At 33.8% G+C, this 12,203-nt stretch overlaps 1 protein-coding gene across 3 annotated transcripts in view; it reads right to left on the reverse strand.

The window, feature by feature from the left end:
- Positions 1 to 3,882: 3,882 nt before the first annotated feature.
- MYBL1 (MYB proto-oncogene like 1) overlaps positions 3,883 to 12,203 on the reverse strand; it is a 38,469-nt gene continuing 30,148 nt past the window's right edge. For 2 of the 3 annotated variants that reach the window (XM_032847859.1, XM_032847858.1), the window contains exons 11-16: positions 11,471 to 11,613; positions 10,837 to 10,951; positions 6,676 to 6,792; positions 6,478 to 6,582; positions 5,852 to 6,031; positions 3,883 to 4,540 (exon numbers count right to left, since the gene is read on the reverse strand). In XM_032847859.1, the coding sequence (XP_032703750.1) occupies positions 4,412 to 4,540; positions 5,852 to 6,031; positions 6,478 to 6,582; positions 6,676 to 6,792; positions 10,837 to 10,951; positions 11,471 to 11,613 (789 nt within the window). In that variant the 3' untranslated portion in view covers positions 3,883 to 4,411. The remainder of the gene's footprint in view (positions 4,541 to 5,851; positions 6,032 to 6,477; positions 6,583 to 6,675; positions 6,793 to 10,836; positions 10,952 to 11,470; positions 11,614 to 12,203) is intronic. The other variant, XM_032847861.1, reaches the window with a different exon arrangement.

Here is a 12,203-nt window from a genome sequence, read left to right on the forward strand (position 1 = left end):
ATAAACCAATTAATAACAAAATCAAAGAAACACATTGACAATAATACAATAATAGTAGGGGACTTACCCCCCTCACTAAAATGGATGGATCATCCAAGCAAAAGATCAATAAGGAAATAAAGGCCTTAAATGACACACCGGACCAGATGGACATCACAGAAATATTTGGAACATTCCATCCCAAAGCAACAGAATACACATTCTTCTCAAGTGCACATAGAACATTCTCCAGAATAGATCACGTCCTGGGTCACAAATCAGGTCTCAACTAGTACCAAAAGATTGGGATCATTCCTTGCATATTTTCAGACCACAATGCTCTGAAGCTAGAACTCAATTACAAGAGGAAAGTTGGAAAGAACTAAAGACATGGAGGCTAAAGAGCATCCTCCTAAAGAATGAATGGGTCGACCAGGAAATTAAAGAGAATTGAAAAAAATTCATGGAAACAAATGATAATGAAAACACAATTGTTCAAAATCTGTGGGACACAGCAAAGGCAGTCCTGAAAGGAAAGTATATAGCCATACAAGCCTTTCTCAAGAAACAAGAAAGGTTTCAAGTACACACCTAACCCTACACCTGAAGGAGCTGGAGAAAGAACAGCAAAGAAAGCCTAAACCCAGCAGGAGAAGAGAAATCATAAATATCAGAGCAGAAATCAGTGAAATAGAAACCAAAAGAACAGTAGAACAAATTAACGAATCTAGGAGCTTGTTCTTTGAAAGAATTAGTAAGATTGATAAACCCCTGTTCAAAGAACAAATAATCTAATCAAGAAATGGGCAGAAGACATTAACAGATATTTCTCCAAAGAAGACATCCGGAGGGCCAACAGACACATGAAAAAGTGCTCCACATCAGGGAAATACAAATCAAAACCACAATGAGATACCACCTCACACCAGTCAGAATGGCTAAAATTAACAAGTCAGGAAATGACAGATGTTGGAGAGGATGCGGAGAAAGGGGAACCCTCCTACACTGTTGGTGGGAATGCAAACTGGTGCAGCCACTCTGAAAAACAGTATGAAGGTTCCTCAAAAAGTTGAAAATAGAGCTACCCTATGACCCAGCAATCACACTACTGGGTATTTACCCTAAAGATACAAATGTAGTGATCCGAAGGGGCAGGTGCACCCGAATGTTTATAGCAGCAATGTCCACAATAGCCAAACTATGGGAAGAACCTAGATGTCCATCAAGATGAATGGATAAAGATGTGGTGTATATATATAATGGAATACTATGCAGCTTTCAAAAGAAAGGAACTCTTGCCATTTGCAATGATGTGGATGGAATTAGAGGGTATTATGCTGAGCAAAATAAGTCAATCAGTGAAAGACAATTATCATATGATCTCCCTGATATGAGGAATTTGAGAGGCAGAGTGGGGGGTTTGGGGGGTAGGGAAGGAAAAAATGAAACAAGATGGGATCAGGAGGAGACAAACCGTAAGAGACCCTTAATCTCACAAAACAAACTGAGGGTTGCTGGGGGAAGGGGGGTTATGGAGAGGGTGACTGGGTTATGAACACTGGGGAAGGTATGTGAAATGGTGAGTGCTTCGAAGTGTGTAAGCCTGACAATTCACAGACCTGTACCCCTCGGGCAAACAATACACTATATGTTAATAACAATAATTAATAAATACATTTTTTAAAAAAAGAAGAGTCATATGGAAATATTTAAAAGCAGTTGAAAATATGGCTCTGAAAGAGACTGTGTGAGTATTTCCACTTCTTGATAAGGAGGTCAGGTTGTGTTAACAGATAAACTCACCTGTATATGTAGAACTAAAGGAAAAAGTCTAAGAACAGAATGTTGGGTTAAGTCCTTAACAGATCAATCAATACCATAAAACAAAACCAAAGTGAAACAAGGAATGCCAAGTCAGCTTGTACACAGATGCTTTATTATAGATGTTAATAGTAAACATTGTATGCAAGATTCTCTTACAATGGAAAGTTTTCCCATACATCAAAAAACTCAGTTTAGTCAGGGTAATTGCCGTATTAATGTGAAAACCTTACAACAAAATGCAGTATTATATATGCGTAGTCAGTTTCCATGCAAGTATGGCTGCTACATGTATGTCTGGCATTTTTATAACATACTGAAAGAAATTCAAATGAACACAACAGTATAAAGGTGACTTAAGATGCCTGACATGTTTAAGATTAAAAATCTTCTTGCAAAAAGCAACAAAGCAGTTAACTAAAGGATTCAACCAATACCAACCCAAATATGTACTATGTCCAATAAGCCCAGGCTTATCTGCAATATATTATACTTGGGATAATTTAATGCTCAAGAAAAATTATGCTTTAAAAAAATATAGCTCTTCCAAGATATACTTTGGTGACTGGAAACTATGTACATCCAAACCAGCTAAGGGCTTTGGGCTACATTAAAACAAACAAACAAACAAAAACCATTATGTGCTATTAGTTCAAAGTAACTGAAATTGAAATGATCCAGTATGATTTTGCTACAATCATTGGTTTTATAAAGTGATATTTCTGTGAGAAGTTCACTAATTAGGAAGCAATCAACAGACTTAACAAACACGCGAAGAAGATTCAAATTGGCTCATCTATTTGTTATCAACAAGGCATAATCTTGGTACCATACATTTTCTTCACTTCTCACTACATATAATATGCAAAAATGAGCAAGTGGATTTAAATAGCTTAAAACCCTTTTCGGTCTACTGTTCAAGAGCTAGGCATTAAAATACTTAGTATTACCATTTCTATTAACGTAAAAACATCAGAAAATCTTAAGCTGTCTTTGTTTTAAGGCATAGTATTTTGGCATTTGCAAGAATTTGCCTGGTAATGGTTGATTCCATTAAGTTAACTTGAGAACTTGCCATCATTTGCTTTTTACCTTTTCACACAGTGCAAGTTGTGGTGGCTCTTTCCTTCTCTCATAGCAGCAAGCCGATTCTGCTATTTTTTATAGCAGCATACTTCAGGAGTGGAGAGGGAGAGAGTGTGTCAATTATAAATAATTACAACTACAGTGTACAATTCTATTTGCCTGTCAGTGTTTAAGTTGACAGCACACCATTATATGTCTCAAAAAAAAAAAGTACATAAAATCTCTACACAAAAGCAAATAAAGACATTCTTTCAAAAAGAAATAAGTGCAAACACCTAAAACAGGCAACTGAAGCAACTGTTGTAACCTGTAGAGAAACATAAAACATTTATAAAAGGACAAAATATTTTTATAAATAAAAAATAATGTTCTCTACTTCTGAAACACTGAGTAAATACAATAAACTTCTAAGTGCAGACTGTTTTTAGGGACCCAAGTACCATATTATTTGTTTAAACAAAATGCAAAAATTTCAAACACATATACAAATCACCAGATTAATTTATATGACCCCCCCCATATAATTTAAAAAGAAAATATTAAATTATTATTTAGTACTTTTTAGAACTACTTTATAACCAACATGATTTAAAGGGCATAGTGCAATATTTAGGTAGATGTGACATACAGTGTAGATACTGTATTCTTTGCAGCTATAACTTACTACTGTTTCATATTTCATACTTAAACATCAAAATTGTTCTTTATGTTAGCTGTAAATAACAGGAAACAACACTGGCTTCTAGACACCCTGTATAGGTATAAATATCTACATTTAAGCTTTAAAAATGAAAATAAATTATAAAAAGACTTTCCAATTTACAAAGTCTTCTTGCTCCTACATACTGTACAATACATTCAACAAAACTCTCAGCTCTTCTGAGATTTATGAAGAAAATACTGACTCTTTACTAATAAGGAAAAAAACCTTTATCAATGCTTTTTGTTTTTAGTACTATGCTCAAATAAATACATTTAACACTGTAGTTAATTTTATAGTTTTTGAAAAATACCAAAAATTAGTAGTGCAACTTTCTCTCCTTCTTTTCAATTTCTTTCCACTGTATTTCTTTGTAAATGGTAGCCTAAGTCAGTCAGCACGTAGGCAAAAGTACTTCCTAAAACCATGTGTGCTTCCCATACATAGACTAATTACAGAAATCACACAAACTCATAACCTATCTGTAACAAAACTGCAGCATCAAGAGAGTAGGAACATACATCTTCTGAAGAAAATACGTGAGAATTTACTTTTAGGATATTTATAACATTCTAACACGGTTTTCCCATCTTGTTCTTTTAAAAACAATTTTTAAAAATCTCATCTCTTAAAAAATTAACTATGAAATTACCAACCCCTTACTTAAGTGGCTGGGCATCGTGCCTGCCCAATATGAAAAAAGATGCAAACCGTTTTAGGGTTATATTAAAACCTTAAAAACAATTAATTGACAAAAATTTCATTGCAACCTAATTTAGTACAGAATACAGTAAAAGTAGGGCATTTCATCAATTTTAATAACAATTACAGTATGAGAGCTCTTGAAGTACTGCTGGTAGCTGTGTAGGTGCTCAAATATCTTCTTGCTTGTTCAGTCATGATAAGTTGGTCTTCCGTCTTCCCATAAACCACTGTTTCCCATTCACAGTTTGACTATGAAAGAAACATTAATAGTGATGTGAAGATTACTAAAATAACTATCCATTCCACTTTACAATTCATTACACTTTTAAGTCAATTATTTCAACCAAATGGATATTTAATGATAATCACCATAAAAAGTTTTGATGATGGCACTGTGATAATTCTTATTAAACAATGTTTTAAAAATACATACTGAAATATTTATGGTCAATTTTTTTAAGTTCATCTTTTTCTCTTTTTTTAATTAATTAATTTTTATTTTTAAAGGTCCATCTTTTTTAACTACCTACATTGTTCATAGACCGGTGGAGGCAATTAAAAATTCTCTACCCACAACCCCACAATTCAAATCAGTCTTATTAACACAGAAAGAAATGTCAAGTCTTTATTGCTTTAAAATTTTGCTAAGGATTTAAAGAGAGGATGTAATGTCAAAAAATGAGCCAAGAATGCTTTATGTTTTGCAAATTAGGAAATATATTCATAATACAAGATCAAGTTTGTGTTTGCTTCCTTGGTTTTCTTCCTTTATTATAAAGATTATTACATTATAGGTATGACCTGCTACATAACATATTTTCCTGAAAAGTTCTGTGTTGAATACTGGGAAATCAAACCATTTAAAATGGACTAAGAGAATGTGCTACATGGCTCTTTGAAGGGCAGCAGCTAAAGACAGAGATGAGGTGGCAACGTCTGATTGTCAAAGATGTTTCCAAGGACTGCTTAAATGTCAGGAATGCTAGTGCTGCAGTCACTGTGGTATAAAGAAGATAACTTCTTCCTCAATGAACTCTCAAACTAGCTGGTTTGAATTCTTAAGATAATGTAGTAAAAAAATCTTCCAGTCTTCATTTACAGAGACATAATGGCTGCATAGCAACAGAAAAAAAGAATTTTGTTTTATAACTTCTGAGCCAAAAAGTTCACTGGAAACAACTGTACCAACAAAATCAAGCTGAAACTGCTTCCAACCACTTACCCTTTCAAGATAGCAATTAGGACTACACATATTTGTTACAGAAGAGATGCCAGAAGGAGACTTAGGTATCTTTAGTTTAAAAATGAAATCATGCTTAAGAAATCACCAGAAGAAACTCTGGCTACAACTTCAATTGTTTAATTTATATGTGCTCTGATGAATGAGTCTCTCAAAAACTCAAATTTAGTTTGAGTGACAGAATAATGATGAATGTTTAGTTACTGTTATAGTCAGTTTTAAATCTAAAAAGAAAAGGTATAATTTGTGATCAGTAAGTCCAAAATGATAACTGAATAAACAACAACAAAAATCACTGAAAGAAACTTATAAATTCATACCTGAAGGTTCTTTTCCAATGTGACAACTTTAGAAGTGTTAGGGTTTGGTTTCTTTTTATTAAGTGTGTATGTTTTGTTGGTTGAGTTTATATCTTGTTTTTCAGGAGTCAAGTTGCACCTATTGTCATGTATTTCCAATAATGGTATCATTAATAAAGATGTTGTAAATATATTTTCTGACTAAGAGAGAAAAAAGAAAGAGGAAAATAACCAATTCAAAAATGGAGACAAATAGAGGGACTACTGAGTAAGTGGTGGTGGAAGCCCTGTTCATTTCCCTCGAAGAAAGCTTTTGGCTCCAACGAAATTTCTAGTAATGTAGTAAAATTAAATATTTCAGAAATTAACCAAAAATAAATATTGAAATTTAAAGTTTTGAGAACTACCATTTTTTGACATCATACATAAGAAAGCGAACTCCTCTCAAAACAAAACTAATATAAAAAGCAAGAAAGTAAATAAAATATTCTCTACAGTTAGTAGTTTCTTTCTGAAGTAAACAAAATAAATACTAAAGGAAACTCTTTATCAATCTCTAATGCACTAACCACACAATGAGTAAGAAACAAGAACCGGCAGGACTTAAAGCAATCATCTTAACAACAACAAAAAAATTCTTCACAAACCTGCATGTCTGAAATGTCTTCAGTCAATAGTTGAGTACCTGGTTCTTCTTTTTCCCAATTATCTAAGACTAGTGATTTTCTGACTTTCTTTACAGATGCTGTATGCTAGAATGAATAATTTACAATAGAAACATTATGGTAAAGTCACTTTTATTTTTAAAATAAAGACTTTTATTAACAATAATATTGTAAGATTACCTCCTGTTTGCAGCTTTTGTAAGCAGGTTCATCTTCCTCTTTGAGGAATATATCTGTTCCAGTTTCTTCTTTTAAAACTTCCCGAATATCTTCTTCCAAGAAGGCAAGTGGCTGTGACTAAATTGTTTTTAAGAGAGTTATTAAAGAGTCTTTTATAGCAATTTCCTTTTCCCCCATGTATACATCTTTAATACTTTTTCATTATTGGCATAATTTTCTCCCAGTCCCTGTAGATACCTAAGTTGAATTAACTAATCAGTTTTATGGCAAAAATAATACTGCACATTGCAAGCACTGAATGTAGTGTGACACTTTGTTCACTCTAGGCTTCATTCTAGGCTTCCTCCTCCTGGGGAACCTACTGTAGCTCCTGCTTCAATCAGGAGCCTCAGAATTAAACAGATAAGAGATTATTTCCCAAATATTTTTATATAAAAATAGGAAAAATAAGAAGTAAAGAACAAATTGGGACTATACTAGTTCTCCTTATTCTACTTTTATTATACTTATTATAATTACTAGTTAACACGTTTCTCTTACCACTGAATGTGTGAGCTACTTAAGAGCAGTGAGCACATCTTCTTCATTTTTGTGTATATCTCTGTACATCTAGCCTCAAGCTTGGAGCTGAGATAGTGTTCAAGAAGTAGTGTGTGGTGTGTCTATGTGGGTATTAGAAAGAAACTTGAGTATGGGCTGAATAGTGAAATAGTCTCAAAATATTATTTACCTAGCTTCCAATCAAATATCTAGGTCTACCATGTAAGTCAGAAAAATGGTTGGTTTGTTTTAGAAAGAGAGAGCGCACACATGTAGGGTGTGGAGCATAGGGAAAGGGAGAGAGAGAACCATAAGCAGGCTCCATGCACAGACCCACTTGGGGTTCAACCTCAGGATCCTGAAACCATGACCTAAGCCAAAATCAAGAGCTGGATGCCCAACTGACTGAACCACCCAGGCGCCCCCAGGAAAAATGTTTTTAATTATATCAAATGACACCTACCATACCCCAGATCTGCTTTAAAAAAAAAAAAATAATCACTAAAGAACTGACAGCACAGAATGACCAGCAGCTTATATTACCAGTCAACAAAACTAGGGAGAATAACATTTATGTATAAATGAGATTTCACAGCACTTACAAAAGCTTTAATAATGGAAAGAGAATTTTTCAAGTGCTTGCATCTACAGCCTGAGACATGCAGGAATTATATCAATATTACCATGTAATGCTCCAAGAGCTTTTGTTTTAAGGATTATATTTCACAAAGAACATTGATTAGGTACTCTTTAAAAAAAAAAATCTATGATTTGTTTCTCCCTCATAAGAACACAAATGTCCTAGAGAAGTGCCTAAGACACAGATGAATTCATTCACTACCAAGAATTATTCTTTTTTTTCTTAAGATTTTATTTATTTATTTTAAAGAGATAGCACAAGTAGGCAGAGCAGCAGGCAGAGGGAGAGGCAGAAGCAGGCTCTCCACTGAGCAGGGAGCCCAATTCAGGACTTGATCCCAGGACCCCGGGATCATGACCTGAGCAGGAGCTTAACTGACTGAGCCACCCAGGCATCCAAGAATTATTCTCTTAATTGTCCTAATGTGACAAAGAAAAGAACTACTGTACTTAATACCAAAATTTAGATTTATATTTAAAGAATTTCCAGAGTTTTTAGTCTTTTGAATGATCTTCAGCAAACATTAGAAAAATCAATGTTTATTAAGAAAACAACAGATAAGTCAAGCAGAGAGAGTCAATTATCATATGGTTTCACTTATTTGTGGAGCATAACAAATAGCATGGAGGACATGGGGAGTTAGGAGAAGGGAGTTGGGGGAAATTGGAAGGGGAGGTGAACAATGAGAGACTATGGACTCTGAAAAACAATCTGAAGGGTTTGAAGAGGTGGGGGTGGGTGGGAGGTTGGGGGAACCAGGTGGTGGGTATTAGAGAGGGCACGGACTGCATGGAGCACTGGGTGTGGTACAAAAACAATGAATACTGTTATGCTGAAAATAAATTTAAAAAATGATTTAAAAAATTAAAAAGAAAACAACAGATACTTGGGCGCAAGGGTGGCTCAGTCATTAAGTGGCTGCCTTCTGCTCAGGTCATGATCCCAGGGTCCTGGGATCAAGGCCCACATCAGGCTCCCTGCTCGGTGGGAAGCCTGCTTCTCCCTCTCCTGCTCCCCCTGCTTGTTTTCCCTCTCTCTGTGTGTCTCTCTCTGTCGAATAAATAAATTAAAAAGAAAAGAAAAGAAAACAACAGATATTTAAGGTATACCAGATTAAAATTCTGGAACCCTCTGTAAGAAATGCATGTGACTCATAGTAAGATACATTAGAAAACTAAATGGTTAGGGACACATGGGTGGCTCAGTTGGTTAAGTGTCTGTCTTTGGCTCAGGTCATGATCCCAGGGTCCTAGGATCCAGTTCTGCATGGGGAATCCTTTGCTCAGTGGGGAGCCTGCTTCTCCCTCTGCCTGCTGCTCCCCCTGCTTGTGCTCTCTCTCTGACAAATAAAGAAATAAAATTTTAAAAAAGAAAAGAAAACTAAATGGTTAGCATATTGTAGGTACTCAGTAAATAACTGGAGAAGGAACAGGAGGAATGAAAAGCGAAAAGTGAGCTTCCTGCAAACAAATGTATGAACATATAAATATTTTAGAAAATTACTAAATCATTATTTTCTTTTTATCTTAAATTGCTGATGAAAATAATCTGTTTTGGCAATGGATAAATTCTTTGAAATGAGAACAAACTACCAGGGACTTGAGGTCACTTAAAACCTGATTTCTCATGTGCTATTATTAAAGTAACAATTTTTATTCAATTTATATGCTGAACAAATGACCCTGAGGCACTGTAGAATTCTTAAATGCCTTCAAATCACTGTTTATTTGTCTATCTCCCAATTAGGTACACACTCCTAAGAAAACAGACAACATATCTGACAGGTTCAACATTACATCCCCAAAGCCTAGCGCAGTGCATGGTACCTATTAGCTTGTTGAAATAATGATGCATTTTAAATGAATGGCAAAACACTGAAACAGATTAGTCCAATCAATTAGGTAATTCCATACAGTGGAATATAATACAAATATTAAAAATTATGAGATACATATATACAAATTAACTTAAAAAAATTACAAGGTAGTACATAAAGTGTGATCTCACTTCCATTATGTGTACATGCACAAATAAAAGTCCAACAGCTAAAAAGAATATAATTGTTCACAGCAGTCTAAGGCGCTAGGGGACAAAAAAATTTAATCAATCCTACTATGTACCCTCTAACCAATATTTTCAAAAGAGGGAAAAGAACAGAAGATTTGAGGGTATGACATTCCTTTTGGTAGAAAACTGATTAAATCAAGTAAATTAGAATGAATGAATCTTGTCAAAATATGACTAAAAATAGAGGAATATAACTAAACTCGCCTAGAAGTGACCAATATTTTTAAAATATTTTATTTTTAATGAACCTAACTTGTCAGAGACCTGTATCTACCTAGAATTAGAATGCCCATAGTTTTCATCTAATATATTTCAAAGTTGACTATATATCTAAAAGCACAGATAACACTTTCTACCTCCATTTATGAACTACTGTTGCTACCATGATTAATCATCATGACAAGTAAGTACATGCTCTTTGAAACTTAGCACCAACCCCTTTATTTCACCTATCTTTTTAATCTCCAGAAATAACCCTCTGGGATGTGTTTTATGATCTCCATTGAATAGAAGAGTAAACTGAACTTTAAAGAGGTATCCTGATCAATCAGTCATAAATATTAGGAAAGTGCTTATGTATATCAAAATATTAAAATTACTTTATTCTACTGCAGGTATCCACCACAGAAACTACTAAAAGGTGGGTTTTAATATTAAGGAAAGGGTCCAACTGACACTTGATTTGCTTTCTCTATGTGACTTAATGTAAAAAAGTATGAATTCCAAACAAGCCAAGCAAAAGTTTACTTACAAGTCAAGGGAAAGGATTCATACAACAAATTCAAATTTATAAATCAAGAAATAAGCTTTTTACTAATTTCAATGAACATCTTTTCAAAATGTAAAAAAATCAAAGATCAAAAAAATTTTATTAAGATCAGGATATTTCTTAAAAATAAGAAGAATATACATACCACAATCTTAAGAGGTCCATATTTTTTCTCTTGAGCAGCAAGCGCATTCTTAAAAGGCGTAGGAGTTCTTGGTGTGGTACCCAATATAGATCTTCTAATAGTAGGTGTTCTAAACCTAGCCAATCATTTAGATATTTGTATTACAGTCAAAATTTGATTCTATAAGGGTTAAGGAAGGCAAACCCATGATAAAAGCATACACTAAACTTTTCTAGCATACACGTTTTATTTAAACATTCCAGGACTATTTTATAGTAGCTTGCCTAAACTAATTCTTACTCCAATCAATGATCTTAAAATAGAAAAAGACAAATGTAGAAAAAAGTACTAAAAATGTTATTTTGCTTCATATCAAAGTTTTCCATTACCTGTAGCTGGTTTTCAGTCAGTAGGAATGAAACATAAGGTTACGATCTTTTTTTTCAATGCTAAGTCCTATATGAATAGGGATTAGGATAAATGGATGAAAAGCTTTTTTTAAACAAAGTCATTTTTATTATTATTTATAGGTAACCCTATGCTCAAATGTGGGGCTTCTAGTGACAATCCCAAGATCAAGACTCTCATGCTCCACTGACTGAGCCAGCCATGCACCTCATTAATCTAAAATTGTGCTTCCCATTTTCTCACTTACCCTACATTTTCCTTTTGATCTTTGGGGGTTGTTTCCTTGTGAAGAGGAGTTGTAATGAGAACTTTCTGCCCACAAATAGGGGTTGATGTAAATGAAGGATTTTCTATATTAATTTGTTCATTTCCAGGGCATGTGTTGAAAAACTAAAAAAGAGCATTTAAAGACAATTTCTAGAATGTTAAAATCCCTACAGAAATATTAAACTGATAGGATTTTCAAAGATATTTTCAAATATAAGATATTTCTCCATTCCTTCTAGAAAAGAATTAATAATATTTCATTTACATTCCACTTCAGGAAAATTAAGCTCCATAGGGCAGAAATTTTAATGTTGTTTATCACTGCTTCCCTAGCTCTTTTAAGTGTTTAGCATATAATAGGCATTCAATAAATAGTTGCTTAACAAATATTCGAAAGTTACAAAACACATTAAAATAATTTTATAACTGTATTATCAAATAAAAATCTATAGAAACCATAAATAGTTGCTATGTTAAATTTAACAGTTTCACATAACAGCGTAACTGGAAAAAAGTTTTATTATTTTATTAATATGCAATCTTAGGTATCTTTTTCTTGAGAATTCTTTGAATTCTGAAAATAATAATGCTTTGCTGATAATACAGCTGTCTCAAAAATTTGCTACAGAATTGCTATCAAGAATCCATTTTCTAGGGGCACCTGGGTGGCTTAGTCATTAAGCATCTGCCTTCAGCTCAGGTCATGATCCCAG

Source organism: Lontra canadensis, unplaced genomic scaffold, assembly GCF_010015895.1.
Source record: "Lontra canadensis isolate GAN:19392208 unplaced genomic scaffold, GSC_riverotter_1.0 scaffold195, whole genome shotgun sequence".
Lineage (NCBI taxonomy): Eukaryota > Metazoa > Chordata > Mammalia > Carnivora > Mustelidae > Lontra > Lontra canadensis.